Source organism: Asterias amurensis, chromosome 18 (assembly GCF_032118995.1).
Source record: "Asterias amurensis chromosome 18, ASM3211899v1".
NCBI lineage: Eukaryota > Metazoa > Echinodermata > Asteroidea > Forcipulatida > Asteriidae > Asterias > Asterias amurensis.
In genome coordinates this window covers 12847989-12872115 of record NC_092665.1, presented here as the reverse complement: position 1 = coordinate 12872115, position 24127 = coordinate 12847989, and the positions used below count along the sequence as shown (strand labels likewise).

General features: G+C 39.1%; 2 protein-coding genes across 2 annotated transcripts; one reads left to right on the top strand and one right to left on the bottom strand.

Moving 5' to 3' along the window:
- The first annotated feature begins 196 nt into the window (after positions 1–196).
- On the top strand, positions 197–23929 carry LOC139951085 (2'-5'-oligoadenylate synthase 1A-like). Its single transcript, XM_071949914.1, has 6 exons — positions 197–242; positions 13564–13789; positions 19675–19963; positions 20349–20724; positions 21281–21347; positions 21907–23929. Exons 2-6 carry the CDS (start codon positions 13571–13573, stop codon positions 22297–22299), a joined length of 1344 nt encoding a protein of 447 aa, XP_071806015.1. The 5' UTR covers positions 197–242; positions 13564–13570; the 3' UTR covers positions 22300–23929.
- LOC139951086 (uncharacterized) lies at positions 13826–17642 on the bottom strand. Its single transcript, XM_071949915.1, has 5 exons — positions 17343–17642; positions 16249–16342; positions 15561–15776; positions 14872–15027; positions 13826–14749 (listed from the first exon to the last, which is right to left on the bottom strand). Exons 3-5 carry the CDS (start codon positions 15771–15773, stop codon positions 14579–14581), a joined length of 540 nt encoding a protein of 179 aa, XP_071806016.1. The 5' UTR covers positions 15774–15776; positions 16249–16342; positions 17343–17642; the 3' UTR covers positions 13826–14578.
- Positions 23930–24127: the final 198 nt, after the last annotated feature.

Genomic DNA, 24127 nt, shown 5'->3' with positions numbered 1-24127 from the left:
TTATTGCATATATATTACATTTATTGCATACATCAAATGAATATCGCACATATGTGACAATTATCGCATATATATGAGAAACATCGCACATATATTGTACATTATCGAATAATGCAACGTTTGACACGCCATAGCCGCGTAATTCGTTTTGGCTCTATCATCATCTTTCCGCCTTCTGAAGAACGGCTGCCACAGGATTTGTTAACAGAAGGCCATAGGAGTTCTACAGTCTCTTGATTTGGGTAAGTTGGACAGATATGACTAAATAAGTAGTATTAATACGTATTGGTGAAACCATTTAGCATTGTAGCTATAGTCGTAGCATACTTCCTGGTAGACGATACTATATAACTGTGAACTCGTGGATAAATCCCCTGGGTCCGTGTACAGGCATTTTACTGCACCAATCCTGTATGGGAGAAAAGGCAAAAATTGCTTTGGTTGAAGGGAAAAAATTCCTTTTTGGACACACTAAAAACAGGCAATAAGAAAGTAGCCTACAGAAGGAATAAATAACCTATAGCATAGTTTACCATCCTAGCTAAGCAATTACCTTTGGAGGTACACATTAGCAAAGCAACTGCGAGGTGAGAAAACCCCTTCTACCAATTACTAACAACCAGCGCAAATTTAATAGCTCTGACCAAACCATTCCACCAGGAGATTGCCAAGTTAATTAAACTAACCTTCCCACAGCAATGACCCTCGCTGACCTTATAGAAAGTTGTGGTTGTTGGAATTGGTTGCCAGTTGGGGGCTGCCAACACAACCATTATACCCACCCTTGGTAGGCCTATAAATAGTATTTTAATGTTATAATAATCGAGACGTGGAGAAAATAACTACAGCCAGAAAAGCCCAGGCTCAAACTGGATAAAAATTCATGAGCCGAGTAACAATAGTCCAGGCTTACACTGGCAACTAATTTAACCTCAAGCCAATAGAAAAGAAGTTAGGCTCAGACTGGAGAAAATATTCTCGAGCCAAGTAAAAATAAAGTTTCGGCTCGCACTGAAGAAAATTTTCTTGAGCCAAGTAATAAACAAGTTTTAAGCACACACTGGAAAAATCTCCTTGAGCCAAAATTAATAATAAAGTTTTAGGCTCACACTGGAGAAAATGTTCTTGAGCCAAGTAACAATAAAGTTTAGTCTCACACTGAAGAAAATGTTCTTGAGCCAAGAAATAATAAAGTTTAGTCCCACACTGAAGAAAATGTTCTCTAGCCTAGTAATAATAAAGTTTAGTTTCACACTGAAGAAAATGTTATTGAGCCTAGTAATAATAAAGTTTAGTCTCACACTGAAGAAAATGTTCTCGAGCCTATTAATAATAAATTTTAGTCTCACCTGAAGAAAATGTTCTCGAGTCTAGTAATAGTTTAGCCTCACACTGAAGAAAATGTTATTGAGCCTAGTAATAATAAAGTTTAGCCTCACACTGAAGAAATGTTCTCGAGCCTATTAATAATAAATTTTAGTCTCACCTGAAGAAAATGTTCTCGAGTCTAGTAATAGTTTAGCCTCACACTGAAGAAAATGTTCTTGAGCCTAGTAATAATAAAGTTTAGTCTCACACTCAAGAAAATGTTCTCGAGCCTAGTAATAATAAAGTTTAGGCTCGCACTGAAGAAAATGTACTTGAGTACAAGTACAAGTAAAAAGTAATAAGCAAGTTTAAGCTCATACTGGAGAAAAACTCCTCGAGCCAAAAGTAATAAAAAAGGTTTAGGCTCACACTGGCGAAAAATGTTCTCTAGCCAAGTAACAATAAAGTTTAGGCTCGCACTGAAGAAAACTATCTCGAGCCAAGTAGTAATTAAGTTAGGCTCACACTGGAGAAAATGTTCTCGGGCCAACTATTAAACAAGTTGAAGCTCATACTGGAGAAAAACTTATCGAGCCAAGTAACAATAAAGTTTAGGCCCACACTGGGGAAAATGTTCTCAAGCCAAATAATACTAAAAAACTGGCCCGCACTGAAGAAAAATATCTTCTAGCCATTTTAGAATAACACAATAAAAACCATACTCTAGCCAACCATGTATGTGCTTAAAAATAGAACAGTGCCTACAAACAATATGTAGGCTACGGGCCAAATAATTTACTTTGCAAATTGCCGAAAGGACATCCTGGACTGGACCCTATTAACGGCTACTGAAATTGCTTCCCATGCTGCATGAGCCATCGCGTCAATTGGCGCAAGATGATGAGGCCTGCTACATGAAACTGGACATCACTATTTAAAGACAGTTAAACGTCCATCAAATTAGAGTCAACTCAAATACCACAACTCCACATCATTAGCAAGTTAGTCCCGGTGTGCGTTGACGAATTCCAGCGATTTGTTCCAATTTTGTTTACTCTCAATTTTGTTTACACTTAACGCCAGCGAGGGATGCACTCCCGGAACCAAACTCTCGTCTGACTGTCCGTAGAACTTGTCTGTCTACCACCAGCTTGAACCACCAACAATTAACCACCTTTGTGAAACATTAAAGGATATGACGACAAAACACCACCCGAGGTACTGGAACACGGTCAAATAAACCCCACATGCATGTAGCAAACGTCAATATGGCCATGTTGCTTGTTCATGTATGGAGGAAGAAATAAAATAAAACTTGTTAAAATTTTCCAGTCAATTTAAACTTGATATTCAATTCAATTCAATGTTTTATTTGTCCCACCATGTAGGAAAACATGGCTACCCTAAAATATTGACTACCTAAAATAACCATGAAAGCATGCACTCACGTATGATTTCCAAGTGTATATCAGCCACAAACACATAACATTGCGCACCCACCTCCATAGGTACATGTAATGTCCATTAAATCCGGACAACATTTATCCTAACTATAAACTACTTACATGTATAATGTATCCGATAATTTATGCATTGAAGTATGAAGTTGTTATAGCGGGTTGAGGCCAACACTTACATAAAGTAACACTAAAATTAAACCACACCACAAACGGATCAACCATTGCAAAGATTCCGCTAACCCAGCGAGTCTAATTGCTACATACATGTTGTATGGAAACAAATAAACGAACAAATTGCCTTCCACCATGATGTGAAAATTATATCCCGTCGTGGGCAGGCTAATTTATTATAAATGCAGAACATGCAGACTAACTAATAGTATAACAATACAGAACTTACACTAAACTGGATTTACACCGTTTGATTGAGAAAAGCAACCAGACGAAATAAATAGCTGGTGCCTTGTGCACTGCATGTTATAACCAACCAAAACATTAAAATTACCTGCAATTGACAATTTTAATTAAAACTAAAAACGCATTAACCACAGCGTAAGCCAGCCGGGAAACAACAGTATACGTACACAGCGAAAACTGAGTGTGCAGAAGCGTAAATAATATACATAATTAAAAACGTTGCGCAAGAAACTCTGAGCAGTAGACCTTAGGTTGCAGCTCACAAAAACTGTGCACTGGCCGAAAATAAACCAAAACAATGAAATAATCCTTGAGCCTAATCCATAAATGAAATTGACTCCAAAACAAACACGAATTGCCTGCAGCTAACTAGGCCTACTAAAATAGGTCAGATAATGACCGAATTGAATTAAGCAACCACTTGTTGCTTGTTGCCTCAAATTAAAAGAAGAGGCTGGCTAGATAAGAATAATTATAGTAACAAATGACCAAAACTGGATCACTTTCAAATCAAAGGAAAAACACATTACCACAATCCAACAAATACGCAATGCACAGAGAACAGAATTAGACTGTACAAATAATAAAAAATGTACCCGAAGACGAGCGGACATCCAACGAAATCCTGACGTGGCTCATGAAAATTGTGTTGAATTGCAACACAATTGTTCGCTCATGTCTGCCATAGAATTTAATAAATAACAGCACACAAACCCAAAACAAATACATGACAGTATGACACATGACGTAGGTAGTGTCATGAAGGTTTGCAGAGAAAGGACAATAAACAACAGTTTTTTAAAAAAATATTGCCCAACTTTACCGAACACCAAATCTTGGCAAAGCATACAACCTACAAACTGGAGAAAACATTTTTCGGGCCAACCACATGTAAATAATATACAAGAAAGCCCCACCTGGAGCTAACAATTACCGGGCAACAACAACAAGGAAAAGGTTCACACTGGAGAAAAAACCTCACGTAACTAATTTTGAGAAAGCCCCCACATCGGAGAAATTTATCCTTGAGCCAACTGAATAGTATAAGTATAAAGGCCCAAACTAGAGAAAAAATTAACCTCGAGCCACCAAACAACCCATATAGAGAAAAGGCCCAAAATTCTTGAGCCAACTAAAAATTATAACAAAGCAAAAAGCCCCCATGGTAGAAGTCTAAGGCATGGCAAAACGCTATACAAAATGCACCAATTAATACCCCAAGTTTCACTTACAAATGATACCTACAGTGCCTACAAACAATATGTAGGCTACGGGCCAAATAATTTACTTTGCAAATTGCCGAAAGGACATCCTGGACTGGACCCTATTAACGGCTACTGAAATTGCTTCCCATGCTGCATGAGCCATCGCGTCAATTGGCGCAAGATGATGAGGCCTGGTACATGAAACTGGATATCACTATTTAAAGACAGTTAAACGTCCATCAAATTAGAGTCAACTCAAATACCACAACTCCACATCATTAGCAAGTTAGTCCCGGTGTGCGTTGACGAATTCCAGCGATTTGTTCCAATTTTGTTTACTCTCAATTTTGTTTACACTTAACGCCAGCGAGGGAGGCACTCCCGGAACCAAACTCTCGTCTGACTGTCCGTAGAACTTGTCTGTCTACCACCAGCTTGAACCACCAACAATTAACCACCTTTGTGAAACATTAAAGGATATGACGACAAAACACCACCCGAGGTACTGGAACACGGTCAAATAAACCCCACATGCATGTAGCAAACGTCAATATGGCCATGTTGCTTGTTCATGTATGGAGGAAGAAATAAAATAAAACTTGTTAAAATTTTCCAGTCAATTTAAACTTGATATTCAATTCAATTCAATGTTTTATTTGTCCCACCATGTAGGAAAACATGGCTACCCTAAAATATTGACTACCTAAAATAACCATGAAAGCATGCACTCACGTATGATTTCCAAGTGTATATCAGCCACAAACACATAACATTGCGCACCCACCTCCATAGGTACATGTAATGTCCATTAAATCCGGACAACATTTATCCTAACTATAAACTACTTACATGTATAATGTATCCGATAATTTATGCATTGAAGTATGAAGTTGTTATAGCGGGTTGAGGCCAACACTTACATAAAGTAACACTAAAATTAAACCACACCACAAACGGATCAACCATTGCAAAGATTCCGCTAACCCAGCGAGTCTAATTGCTACATACATGTTGTATGGAAACAAATAAACGAACAAATTGCCTTCCACCATGATGTGAAAATTATATCCCGTCGTGGGCAGGCTAATTTATTATAAATGCAGAACATGCAGACTAACTAATAGTATAACAATACAGAACTTACACTAAACTGGATTTACACCGTTTGATTGAGAAAAGCAACCAGACGAAATAAATAGCTGGTGCCTTGTGCACTGCATGTTATAACCAACCAAAACATTAAAATTACCTGCAATTGACAATTTTAATTAAAACTAAAAACGCATTAACCACAGCGTAAGCCAGCCGGGAAACAACAGTATACGTACACAGCGAAAACTGAGTGTGCAGAAGCGTAAATAATATACATAATTAAAAACGTTGCGCAAGAAACTCTGAGCAGTAGACCTTAGGTTGCAGCTCACAAAAACTGTGCACTGGCCGAAAATAAACCAAAACAATGAAATAATCCTTGAGCCTAATCCATAAATGAAATTGACTCCAAAACAAACACGAATTGCCTGCAGCTAACTAGGCCTACTAAAATAGGTCAGATAATGACCGAATTGAATTAAGCAACCACTTGTTGCTTGTTGCCTCAAATTAAAAGAAGAGGCTGGCTAGATAAGAATAATTATAGTAACAAATGACCAAAACTGGATCACTTTCAAATCAAAGGAAAAACACATTACCACAATCCAACAAATACGCAATGCACAGAGAACAGAATTAGACTGTACAAATAATAAAAAATGTACCCGAAGACGAGCGGACATCCAACGAAATCCTGACGTGGCTCATGAAAATTGTGTTGAATTGCAACACAATTGTTCGCTCATGTCTGCCATAGAATTTAATAAATAACAGCACACAAACCCAAAACAAATACATGACAGTATGACACATGACGTAGGTAGTGTCATGAAGGTTTGCAGAGAAAGGACAATAAACAACAGTTTTTTAAAAAATATTGCCCAACTTTACCGAACACCAAATCTTGGCAAAGCATACAACCTACAAACTGGAGAAAACATTTTTCGGGCCAACCACATGTAAATAATATACAAGAAAGCCCCACCTGGAGCTAACAATTACCGGGCAACAACAACAAGGAAAAGGTTCACACTGGAGAAAAAAACTCACGTAACTAATTTTGAGAAAGCCCCCACATCGGAGAAATTTATCCTTGAGCCAACTGAATAGTATAAGTATAAAGGCCCAAACTAGAGAAAAAATTAACCTCGAGCCACCAAACAACCCATATAGAGAAAAGGCCCAAAATTCTTGAGCCAACTAAAAATTATAACAAAGCAAAAAGCCCCCATGGTAGAAGTCTAAGGCATGGCAAAACGCTATACAAAATGCACCAATTAATACCCCAAGTTTCACTTACAAATGATACCTACAGTGCCTACAAACAATATGTAGGCTACGGGCCAAATAATTTACTTTGCAAATTGCCGAAAGGACATCCTGGACTGGACCCTATTAACGGCTACTGAAATTGCTTCCCATGCTGCATGAGCCATCGCGTCAATTGGCGCAAGATGATGAGGCCTGGTACATGAAACTGGATATCACTATTTAAAGACAGTTAAACGTCCATCAAATTAGAGTCAACTCAAATACCACAACTCCACATCATTAGCAAGTTAGTCCCGGTGTGCGTTGACGAATTCCAGCGATTTGTTCCAATTTTGTTTACTCTCAATTTTGTTTACACTTAACGCCAGCGAGGGAGGCACTCCCGGAACCAAACTCTCGTCTGACTGTCCGTAGAACTTGTCTGTCTACCACCAGCTTGAACCACCAACAATTAACCACCTTTGTGAAACATTAAAGGATATGACGACAAAACACCACCCGAGGTACTGGAACACGGTCAAATAAACCCCACATGCATGTAGCAAACGTCAATATGGCCATGTTGCTTGTTCATGTATGGAGGAAGAAATAAAATAAAACTTGTTAAAATTTTCCAGTCAATTTAAACTTGATATTCAATTCAATTCAATGTTTTATTTGTCCCACCATGTAGGAAAACATGGCTACCCTAAAATATTGACTACCTAAAATAACCATGAAAGCATGCACTCACGTATGATTTCCAAGTGTATATCAGCCACAAACACATAACATTGCGCACCCACCTCCATAGGTACATGTAATGTCCATTAAATCCGGACAACATTTATCCTAACTATAAACTACTTACATGTATAATGTATCCGATAATTTATGCATTGAAGTATGAAGTTGTTATAGCGGGTTGAGGCCAACACTTACATAAAGTAACACTAAAATTAAACCACACCACAAACGGATCAACCATTGCAAAGATTCCGCTAACCCAGCGAGTCTAATTGCTACATACATGTTGTATGGAAACAAATAAACGAACAAATTGCCTTCCACCATGATGTGAAAATTATATCCCGTCGTGGGCAGGCTAATTTATTATAAATGCAGAACATGCAGACTAACTAATAGTATAACAATACAGAACTTACACTAAACTGGATTTACACCGTTTGATTGAGAAAAGCAACCAGACGAAATAAATAGCTGGTGCCTTGTGCACTGCATGTTATAACCAACCAAAACATTAAAATTACCTGCAATTGACAATTTTAATTAAAACTAAAAACGCATTAACCACAGCGTAAGCCAGCCGGGAAACAACAGTATACGTACACAGCGAAAACTGAGTGTGCAGAAGCGTAAATAATATACATAATTAAAAACGTTGCGCAAGAAACTCTGAGCAGTAGACCTTAGGTTGCAGCTCACAAAAACTGTGCACTGGCCGAAAATAAACCAAAACAATGAAATAATCCTTGAGCCTAATCCATAAATGAAATTGACTCCAAAACAAACACGAATTGCCTGCAGCTAACTAGGCCTACTAAAATAGGTCAGATAATGACCGAATTGAATTAAGCAACCACTTGTTGCTTGTTGCCTCAAATTAAAAGAAGAGGCTGGCTAGATAAGAATAATTATAGTAACAAATGACCAAAACTGGATCACTTTCAAATCAAAGGAAAAACACATTACCACAATCCAACAAATACGCAATGCACAGAGAACAGAATTAGACTGTACAAATAATAAAAAATGTACCCGAAGACGAGCGGACATCCAACGAAATCCTGACGTGGCTCATGAAAATTGTGTTGAATTGCAACACAATTGTTCGCTCATGTCTGCCATAGAATTTAATAAATAACAGCACACAAACCCAAAACAAATACATGACAGTATGACACATGACGTAGGTAGTGTCATGAAGGTTTGCAGAGAAAGGACAATAAACAACAGTTTTTTAAAAAATATTGCCCAACTTTACCGAACACCAAATCTTGGCAAAGCATACAACCTACAAACTGGAGAAAACATTTTTCGGGCCAACCACATGTAAATAATATACAAGAAAGCCCCACCTGGAGCTAACAATTACCGGGCAACAACAACAAGGAAAAGGTTCACACTGGAGAAAAAAACTCACGTAACTAATTTTGAGAAAGCCCCCACATCGGAGAAATTTATCCTTGAGCCAACTGAATAGTATAAGTATAAAGGCCCAAACTAGAGAAAAAATTAACCTCGAGCCACCAAACAACCCATATAGAGAAAAGGCCCAAAATTCTTGAGCCAACTAAAAATTATAACAAAGCAAAAAGCCCCCATGGTAGAAGTCTAAGGCATGGCAAAACGCTATACAAAATGCACCAATTAATACCCCAAGTTTCACTTACAAATGATACCTACAGTGCCTACAAACAATATGTAGGCTACGGGCCAAATAATTTACTTTGCAAATTGCCGAAAGGACATCCTGGACTGGACCCTATTAACGGCTACTGAAATTGCTTCCCATGCTGCATGAGCCATCGCGTCAATTGGCGCAAGATGATGAGGCCTGGTACATGAAACTGGACATCACTATTTAAAGACAGTTAAACGTCCATCAAATTAGAGTCAACTCAAATACCACAACTCCACATCATTAGCAAGTTAGTCCCGGTGTGCGTTGACGAATTCCAGCGATTTGTTCCAATTTTGTTTACTCTCAATTTTGTTTACACTTAACGCCAGCGAGGGAGGCACTCCCGGAACCAAACTCTCGTCTGACTGTCCGTAGAACTTGTCTGTCTACCACCAGCTTGAACCACCAACAATTAACCACCTTTGTGAAACATTAAAGGATATGACGACAAAACACCACCCGAGGTACTGGAACACGGTCAAATAAACCCCACATGCATGTAGCAAACGTCAATATGGCCATGTTGCTTGTTCATGTATGGAGGAAGAAATAAAATAAAACTTGTTAAAATTTTCCAGTCAATTTAAACTTGATATTCAATTCAATTCAATGTTTTATTTGTCCCACCATGTAGGAAAACATGGCTACCCTAAAATATTGACTACCTAAAATAACCATGAAAGCATGCACTCACGTATGATTTCCAAGTGTATATCAGCCACAAACACATAACATTGCGCACCCACCTCCATAGGTACATGTAATGTCCATTAAATCCGGACAACATTTATCCTAACTATAAACTACTTACATGTATAATGTATCCGATAATTTATGCATTGAAGTATGAAGTTGTTATAGCGGGTTGAGGCCAACACTTACATAAAGTAACACTAAAATTAAACCACACCACAAACGGATCAACCATTGCAAAGATTCCGCTAACCCAGCGAGTCTAATTGCTACATACATGTTGTATGGAAACAAATAAACGAACAAATTGCCTTCCACCATGATGTGAAAATTATATCCCGTCGTGGGCAGGCTAATTTATTATAAATGCAGAACATGCAGACTAACTAATAGTATAACAATACAGAACTTACACTAAACTGGATTTACACCGTTTGATTGAGAAAAGCAACCAGACGAAATAAATAGCTGGTGCCTTGTGCACTGCATGTTATAACCAACCAAAACATTAAAATTACCTGCAATTGACAATTTTAATTAAAACTAAAAACGCATTAACCACAGCGTAAGCCAGCCGGGAAACAACAGTATACGTACACAGCGAAAACTGAGTGTGCAGAAGCGTAAATAATATACATAATTAAAAACGTTGCGCAAGAAACTCTGAGCAGTAGACCTTAGGTTGCAGCTCACAAAAACTGTGCACTGGCCGAAAATAAACCAAAACAATGAAATAATCCTTGAGCCTAATCCATAAATGAAATTGACTCCAAAACAAACACGAATTGCCTGCAGCTAACTAGGCCTACTAAAATAGGTCAGATAATGACCGAATTGAATTAAGCAACCACTTGTTGCTTGTTGCCTCAAATTAAAAGAAGAGGCTGGCTAGATAAGAATAATTATAGTAACAAATGACCAAAACTGGATCACTTTCAAATCAAAGGAAAAACACATTACCACAATCCAACAAATACGCAATGCACAGAGAACAGAATTAGACTGTACAAATAATAAAAAATGTACCCGAAGACGAGCGGACATCCAACGAAATCCTGACGTGGCTCATGAAAATTGTGTTGAATTGCAACACAATTGTTCGCTCATGTCTGCCATAGAATTTAATAAATAACAGCACACAAACCCAAAACAAATACATGACAGTATGACACATGACGTAGGTAGTGTCATGAAGGTTTGCAGAGAAAGGACAATAAACAACAGTTTTTTAAAAAATATTGCCCAACTTTACCGAACACCAAATCTTGGCAAAGCATACAACCTACAACTACTACACTAGCCTAAGGCTACAATACAATCAAAAACAACCATTTTAGTATCCATTATTTGCAATTGCGGTGCCAAAACTAGAACAAGCATGTTACTTAGCTCAATGTTATAGCAGAACGAGTCGTTCGACTCCCAGCGGACTCCGAGTACCGTCAACGTTCCTTCCAATGTTTTGCACCAAAGCGAACATCACCTTGTTCGATGTTTCCCGCTCCGTCCATGGGCGGGCTGATGTGAAAGTTGATCGACCGTCCGTCCTGCCGTCTCTCCTTCCTTCCACAAACACCCTCTCCGAACTTATTATAGCGACCGGATAGTAATAGTTGTAAAAACCCACAAATAGTATCAAGACTACAACATATTGTAGTCCTTTTAATAAAAATAGTACTATGAGTACATATCTTAGAAGAACAACAAACGCTCAAATAAACGACCAAAACGAAGAGCACAAAATTAAAAACATCTATTCCAAACGAATGACTGTGACAAAGTGAGTAGATAAAGTTAACAAGCCCGCCAAAACAAAACTTCTGGCGCTTTGATTGGTTGAAACAAAAACAATGTAATACATCGATTTGCTACCTAAATGTAATACAGCATGACCCAGAAACACAGCAATGAGTTTGGAACTCTGCACTATGCAGCACAGGGGAAACAACAACTTAATGCTTGCAATATATATAAACTGCGCCAATAAAGTATCTAAACACTTACGAAAAGTCAGATTTATCGGAACCTGAATTAGTATGCCAAAGAATAACTATTCATTTCTATTCACCGTTAATTTCTGCACATTTTGACACATCTTGTGTTGCGCTATGATGTTGTTTGGTGGATTTATGGACACTTGAGTGGCTTAAGGTCGAATTTCAAAAGTTGCAAAAGCCTCTATTCACCCCAATTCGATCCAGAAGGGAACTCACACAAGCCTCACACACAGACAAAATCAAGACAAAAGACACAAACCCGTTTCGTTTACTTGACCATGAAATTTATGGCCGTATCTTTAACTCTAAAACTGCTGATATCCTGTCCTCAATACTTGGTGTGTCCTCCATCACTGTTAACGGCAATGAGTCGTCTTCTCATACTCCCAACGAGACATCTGATCTGTCCCTGGTCAATCCCCTGCCATTTCCTGATCAGGATGCGTCGCAATCCCTCGAGAGTGGTGTCAGGCTTGATGGACTTGTTCACTTTCTTCTGCTGCAGAAGTCACACTCGGGCGGCCACTCCTTGGCAGGTTGTCCACATTTCCCTGAGCTTGGTAGCCATTCCACCATTTTACTGACCGTCGCTGGTGACGTTCCAACTTGATGAGCTGCAGCTCGAATCGACATACCGGCTTCTATCAAACCAACGATCCGTCCTCTTTCCTGTTTGGTCAGTTGAGCCATCTTTCCTGTTATGGCCATCTTTCCTGTTATCTTGAAACACCTTTCCCTGTCTTACCATAATCAGGGATTCTGGCTCTTAACCCATTTTGTTGTATGCCACCCATCTTTGACCCCTTTGCTTGGTTACTGACAATTATTGCTGATGTTCATCGCAACCGATTTATCCAAAACGCGACAAAAAAATCATTTATAAAGGGCGGGCAAAAGAAACGCTGATCTTACTCGTCACAATACAACGATTTAGCTTGAATAGGGGCTTTTGCAACTTTTGAAATTCGACCTTAAGCCACTCAAGTGCCCATAAATCCACCAAACAACATCGTAGCGCAACATAAGATGTGTCAAAATGTGCAGAAATTAACGGTGAATAGAAATGAATAATTATTTTTTGGCATACTATTTCAGGTTCCGATATATCTGACCATTTGTAAGTGTTTAGATACTTTATTGGCGCAGTTTATATATATATATATATATGCCCTGTGTGTAAAGCTGGGAACATGCCAAGTACGATGAAGGTTGCGCTGAGTATAAGGCCTTTTATCCTTTATGGTGATAAAAGGAATTAAAAAACTGTCCTCGCAGCACAAAGGCTGAATAAATTACAACAATTTTACATTAATTAAAAAAATTAAAGTTAAATAGAAGGCAAATTGGTAATACAAAATAAAAAAAATATGTGGAATAGATGAGCCACTCCCCTAAATTTACACATTGAAAATTGCCGATGAAATTGAAATTAATTTTACTCAAAAAAGGTGAAACAATACAACAAAACAGCAGACAAGAGTTTAAAATGTTACATTCAAGAAAAACAAGGAAAAGGCCAATTAAAATCTGAACATCAATTAGATAAAAGCAGGCCATTGATTCATTATTCCCTTGCTGTTTCAATGACCAATTATTGAGCCCAAATTTTCACAGATTTGTTATTTTATGTTTAGCGTCTGGCTTGCGTGAGATGGGTTAAAAATCCCATACTCACTTGATTGAATTCAATTTTATGTTTTAAAACTTCCTCCTAGAAACAAAATGGGCGGTGTGTGGTCGTTGGCCCCTGATGCGGAGGAGCATGCAGAGCCCTGGTGTTTGCCTCAGGATGAACTAGGTGGTTGGTATAACGACAATATACAGCGTGGAACGGACGCCTACGCGAGGGACTGTCGATCAGCAGTTAACGGTCTGGTCACATTCGTTCAACTTGTTTGTATCCCTGAAATTCTCGACTTCAGTGTTGGTAAAATTGTCAAGGTGAGGACAAATGGTGTTTGAAGCTTTGCATGCACTCATATCCAAAACAGAGTCAAGCCTACTCTCTAAATGGAGTCCAGCAACTATGTCTAAAATGACTCTATTATAAGGTTCGACTGACACTCATTAGAGTCAAGTGCCATTCCTTTGGAAGGGTCATAACGACTCTTGAAGAGTCATGGTAACTCTCTTCAGCGATTCCTTTTAGGGGTCAAATGACTCTGTTCACGAGTCATGGTGACTTGTCTAGTGGAGTCAATTGCATTTGCAAAAGAACCGGGGGGTGGTAACGGGGTAACGGGGGGGGGGGGGGACATGGACCACAGAATCATGATGCGAACATTTTGCAATACTAGTGACACATAATATTCTTATATAGTTTTGGATGGGGCAAATCATAAGTATGTGACATATGAACAACATTTTCTTTCGGCTAACTTATACATAGCTCTCAATGGTTTTATTATAACTGTTTGCATTAACTTCAAATGCGATGTTAGAACTAACATTGTACAAATTAAAAAGTAATGCTAAGGGGAAAATTAAATTGCACGAAACAAAAATTACTTTTAGCATAATGTGACATTGCTCTTTGTTAAAATGTGACATGGCTCTTACATATTGTTAAAATAAAATAAAAACACAAGTTTTTGTATTTGGATTATTTCATTTGAATTATTTCATTGGTTGCTTGGATAAAAATAAGTTAAATAAGCATAATGTGCCATTGCTCTTATCTTAAAATTTAAATACAGCACCAGTTTTTGTATTCGAATGATTTCATTGGAATTATTTTATTGGTGGCTCTGAAGTCCGGGCCATTTCCATACATTCAGTGGCTAACTCTGAAAGTTTCCCCCTTGCCGACTTCAAGCAGATCAGTCTGTCTGAATACTTCTTCACACCATTGGTAAAATCTCCCAAGCTTCTCTCTGATAGTCTCATAAATTCTCTGGTGATCTGTTTTGAAAATGAGAACGAGGTTGGACTTGTATTATTTCAAGCAGCACATATACCCTAAATCTGCAAATCAAATGCAAGACACACACACACACACCTTTGATACATCAATCAAAACTTACCTCTTGCTCATTGAATAAAATCGGATAGGTGACCTTGATAGATGCCACCGACTTATTCTTAACAACTATTTCTTGACGTCTGTCAGCGAAGGTACTGTCCATTCTTGATGTTATTAGTTCCTGGTCACGTTTGTCTTTTTTCAGTTGGCTCTGTCTCTAAATAAGAATAAAGTAAAGACAACCATTACTTAATAATATTTTCATTGTTACAAAATACCACATCATCCATAAATTCTACTCATTATATTGGTCCAGAGTGTGTCACCAAATAAAAAGACAAAATGTAATTGTAAGTAGTAAAGTATTACTGGAACTTTACATAACAACTATGGACTGCAGGTGCATATACACTGAAGTGGAAGAACTGCCTAGAGATGAACAAAAGAAAGAGTAGAAACTAGAAAGTCAAGGTACAATGTAGGAAGCGGGAACAAGATTTTTAAGTATCCGAGTTGGTGGTAGGAAGAAGAAAACAGGCAAGTAAATGGGTTCATTGTGTCAGCAGTTTGGTGCAAAGTAAGAGGTATAAGGAGGAGTGAAGTTGTTGAAAAAAATATAAATATATATAGTTCCCACTGGTTCAAACAATCCAACAATAATATTGGGGAAAAAAATACCCAATGCAAAATACAGTTACACCGTTGCGAACAATACTATTAACAAAATGCCCTGCATAATATGTACTGTACCTGGAGTTGCTTGATGAATTGTTGTATTGTATCGTCACTGTCAGCTGCACTCCTTTCAGGTAGAAAATGAACTAGTCCCCATACATTTTTCACAGCACTCTTGCCACTTGGTGTAGCTGATGAGGCAGCAAGACGTTTAACAACTTGTGGTTGATCTCTGTCTCCACGCTTCCTGGAATTTTTAAATTTGTCCTTTATACGTTGATGCCACATGTACTAAATGATACAAAATGAAAAACAAACATGTTATTTTGGAGTTGTAACAGAAAAGATAAGTACCAACCATGTCATGACAGCTTTTTGGGTAATCAATCCTCTCTATTAAAGCACAGTGAAAAACAAGATGGAGATCTTAAGCTTAAATCTGCTATGATTGAAAAGCCTGTTAGATGTTTTTGTGAAGGGAAAACCAGCAGCATTGGACAGTAAACATAATTTATGGCTTTTCCTTAATACGCTGGCTTTGTTCTGCCAAACACATTCTAAATGCATGAGACCAATTTCCATCACGATTTATTCCATACACTATTTTGTTATAGATCTTGACATACATTTATGTCACAAATAAAAAAAATGCTGAAGGTCATGCTATTTTTCTATTTATCTAGAACCCACCAAATGTAATCTTTTTAATTACATAGACATGGGTAACCCAAGAGACTTCACAGCAAGCTTTTGCAATACTTACCACTGTATCTGTATATTTCAATCCCTCCGTCAAGTGTGGGTAATCTTGCAAAATTGAACGAGCGATGATGTTGTACTCTGTGTTGTCCAGGTAGCTATTTTTCAAGTAAACAATATGGAAACCAGTTTTCATACAAGATTGCTTGCTTACCAGGGCCCAATTTCATAAAGCGGCTAAGCGCACAAGTTCGCAAAGCACAGAAAAATGTTACTCAGCAGATGGAGGTTACCAGTCAAAATGCCATGTAACTGGTTCCCCGCAATTGTTTTACTTACTTTGAATAAATTTCAAGCAATATGTAATGCTTAAAAGCTCTAAGAAAATTGGGCAAAGGGCAATGACTTAATCATTCTTCACTTAGTAGAGGGTTAGAGCCAAAGTTCTGCAGTAAGCCGGGTATCGTGAAGTACACACCATACACAAGTGAACATTCCATACTGACCCATGAAATATACTTACATTTATACATAAGCACCTATTTTTGGCTTATAGTAAGCAGCACCGTAAAACTGAGCACAGATTTACATACAAGTTTCTTAAAATCTAGTCAAAAAAATCTCTCCCCTATATAAAATCAGACTACCATTTTGACACCCCCCCCCCCCCTTTGCTACAATTTTTTTTTTTACAATGTGATCGCACACTTTTATACATCTTTGGACAATTTGTGACCCCACAACTGAATTTAAAGTTACGTTCTGTTGTGTGTACAAGGTCATAATGTTTCAACATACACTTGAATTGACGGGTAGTGTGTATGTACAATGGCTGCCTTTAAAAACTGGTACTGTACGGGGCTGGGCCATTATTTGAATGAAATGCTCAGCCTTGTCAGCCTAAATGTTAAATAAAAACATCCCCGTAATTAACTTATTAAATAATAAGCATAACGTCATGAACGTTAGCTGTGGCAATGACAATGCAAGACTGCATGAATGCCTTGTGTGTGTCCATCCGGAAGGCTAGCTCCAGATCGAATCCTACCGATCGTACCCAGGATATTTTGTTTGTCTCCCACCACTTCTACTCTAACATGTCTAAACGCTAGGCCTACTCAACACCACATAACAATTACATGTTTTTTCATAACTTACAAAAAGTGCAATTTGACTCCACCGACAATCAAGTAGTTTGAGTTACAGCAATGACATTGGCAATGACTTTCTTCTTATCATCGGAAATCCAAGATGTCAACCAACATAGCAACGAACGTACGTCTGGATACCGCTGCCAGCTCTCATTGCTAGATTAGGTATAGAGTTAGTGACCAGACCACTACGGCTACTGCGCGCGCGCGAAATTTCTGACAAAAGTTCACTAACTTTGCAAGCCCGCCAATACGACTCTGGGCCGGAGCCAAAATGACTCTGATTGTAGTCCAATTGACCCTTAATGAGAGTAAAATGTTGTTTACTCTGCGTACAGAGTAATTCGACTCCAATATGGATATGAGTGTGGTGTGGAGAATAAGAGCAACTATAATATAAATATTAAAACCAACTCACACCCTTCACCGGACAAGAACAGCTTCGATCCTTCCCGCCCAAAAGTGCATCCCTCCAGCCATACAAAAGCTCCACCACCACCACTAGTCCAGCATTCTCCTGAAGACGAACAGAGTATACTGTTCAAAACGTTGAGACCAAACCGGCTCTTTTCAGAGCCACCACTCCTTCAAAAGAGATTTTCCCCATTACATGGTTGTACCCGCAAGTTTACTCTTAATATTTATATTTATATTTTAATAGTTTTCTGAGGACATTGTTGTTGTCCTAAAGTACACAACCAGTTTGTTTCTTGTTGGCTATCACCCAGGCCTATTTACATAGGCCTTATAGCTGTTGAACCCTCCGGCTAAAGGGCGGCTCTACAGTCTGTGTATAGGTTTTTGCTATTTTGTTCTTTAATAATGATCCGCCCATGCATTGTTAGTTTTTTTTTAAAGTACATTTGGGCAGTCAATAGGATAAACATATGACAGTTGTTTTTTGCACATGGTGGGTTCATTCACTTTGAAAATCTAGTTACCAAACCTGTGGTGGGGTGGTTGTTCGTCCTTTCTCTATATGTTTGTACACATAAATCTTGGCCGAGCCTAGTCAAGTGGTTGATAACAAACATCAATCCTTAGCCAGGGCAGCCACAACATAGTGTAGTTTTGAATGACCTTTGACCTTTATTAGTTTTGTGCCCCAACGTGATCCCAGTTGTTTCACTTGAAATCTGTTTAAGAAGAAAACATTGATGGGATCGTGTTGAGTAAAGTGAATGTTGTGCCAATTCTAGACTAATGCGTGTGGAATGGCAATACGTAGAACATTTTCAACAAATCTTTTGACATATAAATTGCAGAGATCCCATGATTCTTTTTTTCATCTGTCATTAGATGAAAGCTGTTTCTTCATCTGGTTTTCAGTAAACAGTTTTTTTTATGTTGGCGCGTGAGGTTACATAGATGTGAAAATGCAATTGGTAAAATTTGACCTTTGATCTTTATTATCATCTCTCTGTACCAATCAACAAGATCCTACCCATTTTGCACTTAAATTTGTTTTAGGGTTGCAAGCTCTATCATGTGAAATTCGTTAAGTCATGGGATCTTATAAGCGCATTGAGTTTAGCCTGAACATCTGACGTCACACTTCGAGGCTCGTGTGATAACGCCAGAGACCTGCCTTCGAACCGGCGTGTACTTTCACCTTTGACCCCATTCATTTCACATAGAGATACGCAGTCAAATTCTATTGCAGACGTGACAGCAGTGTACTGCTCGGGCATCTACTATGGAAAGCTCATGTCACTGCACGTATAATTATTATTATATTGTACCCAATGGAATCACTGGATCTTACATTAAGCGGATAAAGACAGGGGCCCAGTCTACATTGAGTTATGAGGCGTTGAAAAAGGCACGATGGCGCTGTTCGTCAAATAGAGTCTTACAACAATTAGAGTTTAAACTTGTGACACTCACAAAAGGCTATGTGAGCTTATCCCTTCCAGATAAATAGTTTTTGGAGCATGGCCAGAGCCACAAAATATAGAGAGTAATACCACTCAGAGGAACGAAGCTTTGGACAAAAGAGATGGATTATCACGTAACGAACCCAAAGTTAACTTTTGACAAGTTCAACACCGTCGAGGGCGCACTTGCGATCCTTACATAGACCTTATCGCAAATACAAATGCGCAAGCGCAGACTGTTGAATGAGGTGCATTGTGGGATAGATATGCATCAAATTTTGCTACCAGCTAGACCACAATGCACCAAATTCCAAGCTTTACGCGCGCGCCCCAGTATTTGCGAAAAGGTCTATTATTAACCACATGTTGTACTTAAACAGCTCCATGACATTGGGAATAGTTTGAAGATTGAGTTGGTATATAATGAAGTGTATGTGATCAGCTGTTTTGTATCATTCGCAGGGTGGATCATTCGGAAAGGGCACTATGGTAAAAGATCTATCGGACGTGGATCTGGTTGCGTTTGTCAACAAGCCATACCTACAACCCATCGCAGTGATTGGAAAAGAAAAGTATAGGGAAACTTTGGCGGGAATAATTTCCGATGTAGAGTCATTATTAGATGGTTCGCCGAGCATCCAAATCATACGATCCAATCGTTTCATGTTGACTTTCAAGATAAGAGTCGGCAGTCGGTGGATTGACTTCGATCTTCTTCCCACGACGGAGAACATTCTAAAATGTCAGATGCGTAAGTAGTGAATCGAGAACGCAGTGATAAACATAAGTTTTCTTCGGATTGGGCAATAGTTTTTTGTGAGTTGAGTAAACAAAATTGGTGTTGCAAAATTGATGTCAGACTGTGTGTGTTCACGAAGAAAAAGGCAAACCACATAAAATAACTTTCGAGGTATACATGTAGGCCTATTTACTTATAAAACACCTTTTCCAACAATAGTTCATAAAGCCCAAAGCGCCCAGTCCGAAGACGGTGTCCCTTAATCCCTGCATTTCAACATTACCATTCTCAGTTAAATTAATCCATCGGCCAATGGTGTTTAGTTTGAATAATGTTGTCATCTTCAGAAAGGGAATGTCCAACAGTGTTTCTTTCTGATTCTTATTTCTTCCTTCAGCGTTTCGCAAACTCTTTCTGTCTATGCTAGAAGTCGGGAACGGAACAAGACAGCTTTATTCTGCATCATTCGTTCATCACCAAGTGCGGTTTGTTAAGGGACAACCCGGCCACGTGAAGGAGTTAATACGCCTGGTGAAGTATTGGGCGTCTAGATTCCTTCCTAAGTATCTCCAGAAGTCCTACCCTCTGGAGTTGATCACCATCTACCGGTGGGAGAAGGCAGGGAAGCCAAGTTATCTTGATAAAGCCCAGGGTTTGAGGAGCGTCTTGGAGGTTTTGACCAATCTGGACGAGCTGCGTGTTTATTGGAACTACATGCCCAGTGTCGATGATCAGCTCAACGAAACTATCATCAGGAAACTCGACATGAAAAGGTAAACTAAGAATTGTGCTTTGCGCGAATAAAAAATAAACAAATGAAGGACATTGTCTTCCTTTTTTGCATATCTATGCAACCGTCTTTGAAATTTCTGCCTGACAAAACATTTGCATGGAAATTTGCATTAGCAAAAAGCAATGGACCGTGTAACATAAAAATGTTATATAATACTTTGCTGACTTTGCTTAATTGACATCATTTACACGAAAACAGAATCACTGAGTAAAGTCTAGTACCCAGAAACCCCACGCACAGGCTGCTTGCGAACAAGCATGCCGCTCCCTATTCATAAGATATCTGGTACCACCTTCATTGTTCATGCAAAGAGAAACAATGGGAGACTTTGGAACGCTAGGTGGCAGCGAACTTACCAGGTAAATTTATATTGTTTATGTAGTTCTGAGCATGCGCACGTTACCGCGAACAATGGATTTTACCTGGTAAGTCTGCTGCCACCAAGCGTCACAAAAGTCTCCCATTGAGTACTTGTACCTGTACCTAGTACTTGTAACCACAACCATGCTAACGTCTTCCCCTCCCCCTACCCACAGACCAATCGTTTTGGACCCGGCAAATCCGACGAACAATGTTTGCTACCATCTGTGGGACTACATACAGGTAAGCCAATGAAATCATAGCGCTGATAATTAAACGAACAATGTACATGTATTATGGTAGCCTTTAGTCAAGGCGCACGCGGCACCCCCGGGTGTCAAGCACGACCCCAGATATCACGCACGAAAAAAGACCAGTGCGAAGCTGCGAAGCGCCTTTAGCAACTCGTTTTGGGGCCTTATGTTTTTCTTTACTTTTTGGTTTAATTGCATGCCGCGTGCACTCCCCATTACCCACACACACATAATGGTGCGCTAAAAAGTCACGTGCTGAGAGCAACACATACACAGAAGCTGCATATGAATAACTGATTAGATAAAAACGAGTTGCTCAAGGCGCTGGTATTTTTTCGTGTGACATCTGGGGGTGCCGCCGAAGCGTGCGCCTTGATTAAAGGCTAGTGTTATGGCGAAATCTGCCCCCAGAGATTATGTCCACCATAAACGTGGGTTGGGGGTTCTAGAGGAGGATTCAAAAGAGGGTGCTCTCATCATACCAGACAAAGTTTGTTCAGCTGCAATGGGACTCACGTAGTGTTTTCAATCTAACCATCTATATGCAGGTATTGGCCGACGCTGTCGAAAGAACCCTTCAGACAAACCTCATGGAAAACGTCACAGTGTGGCCATGTAGACCTTGTCGCAAATACTCGGTACACACACGACGGCACGACGCGACGGACGACGGGCGACGCGACGGACGACGCGACGGACTACGTGACGGGCGACGCGACGGACGACGCGACGGACTACGTGACGGGCGACGCGACGGGCGACGCGACGGGCGACGCGACAGGCGACGCGACGGGCGACGCTATGGACGACGCGACGGGCGACGCGACGGGCGACGCGACGGGGGACGCGACGGACGACGTGACGGGCGACGCGACGGACGACGCGATGGGCAACGTGACGGGCGATGGGCGACGCGACGGACGACGCGACGGACGACGTGACGGACTACGTGACGAGTGACGTTAGAACACCATAAATGAGGAACATACTAGTCTAGCTAGTGGTCAAATTTGATTGCTAGCTAAACCAGCATGCACCTTTTTCAACAGTTAGCGCTTGCGCAATGGGTATTTGCGAAAAGGTCTATACTTGAGAGAACAGGGCGACCTGAGTGGAAGCCGAAAGCTGCATTTTCATACATCTTGAACGTCGCAGAGTGAAGAAGAACTTGAAGAAAGCCTATTCTTGGAAAAATGTCCACCATCTACTATATACCACATGCAAATAATTAGCGTTTTTGAGGTAGGCCTATGGCAGACACTAATGATTGCACTGTTTGGTTTGGTGGCATGTATACACTCAGACAAATTTACCAAAACCTATGCACTCTTTGGTTTGGGTATATACAGACAAATTTACCCAAACCTAGTAGATAGCATCTGTGGTTTGGGTATATTATACAAACAAATTTACCAAAACCTAAAAGTTTGCACTCTTTGGTTTGGGTATATACAGACAAATTTACCCAAACCTAGTAGATAGCATCTGTGGTTTGGGTATATTATTATAATAAAAAAAATTACCAAAAACTAAAAGTTTGCACTGTTTGGTTCGGGTATATACAGACAAATTTACCCAAACCTATTAGTGACATACGAGTGTGTCCGCCACATCTCAAAATTGCTTATTTGATTAGCTTCCATCCGGAGTTTTTATTCAAGGTATATGGAAAGACAGAAGAACACATTACATGAAGAAGAAAACAATTGAAGAAAATAAGAATGAACATGAGAATGAACATTACTATGAACATTACTAGATTTTCTCATTCAGCATTAGACTCATTCTCCATAACTTTCGATTTTGTTATGAGGTTATAAAGATCATTGGTCGTCATTTGAGATTTGAATTACCTTTTGATTTTTTGTACAAACAAATATAAAATTTCCCTGATAAAGTATGCTAGATATTTTAATAATGATAACAATTTCGGTGGTTGAGTATACAAAGTCTTTATGTAATATCTTTTCAATGTGCAAAGCCTTCAATTATAAATCGTTCAAGCAGGTCTTTAAGTCTCAGCTTGGATGCCTAGAAAAGTTGCAGTGCAAGGCCCTTCGAAAAAAACAACTTTTGATAACTGTTTCGAGTGAAACTTGGATTTATTTAATTTCAACAGAGGGCGCTCTTCAAATTCAGGTTCTAAGTGAGAACAAGATGGCGCGTCCCAGACGTGTAGGTTTACGGGAATGAGTTTAGCTGAAAATACAGTTTTGGGGGTATTTACCTCAGATATGTAAAGGTAATTTATTAGACTGTTTGTACTGATGACCTTTGTGTGACAGTTACCACATCGGTGTTCCCCAGAGAAGTTTTGACTGCATCCGGTCACAGTAGTAAGTTTATTGTACTGATTTAAGATAATTGAAGTAATTCAGTGATTATAATAATTTTCAAGCACACTGTTGGAATTTGAGTATAAGTTGTTTCGATGATTGATTTGTTATTGATTTGAGAACTATTCAGTAATATATGGAAGGTTGTGTTATTTCTAATTTATTTGTTTACAATATTTAATTTTATGTAGAGAGTCTATGTAGAGTGAATTTCAATCCACTCAAACTGTTCATATTCATTACTTTACAGAATTGAATGGTGATCAATAAAATGATCTCTCATACATACATGTAGACTGGGTGTGAGTTCTCTATTTCTTCGTTGTCGACCCTACCAATTACTGTAAAACTAAGTCTTTTGCAGAAATATATTCCCAGCTTGAACAGCTCTTCATTAATTTTGGTAAATCACTCCTCAACTCTGACAGATATA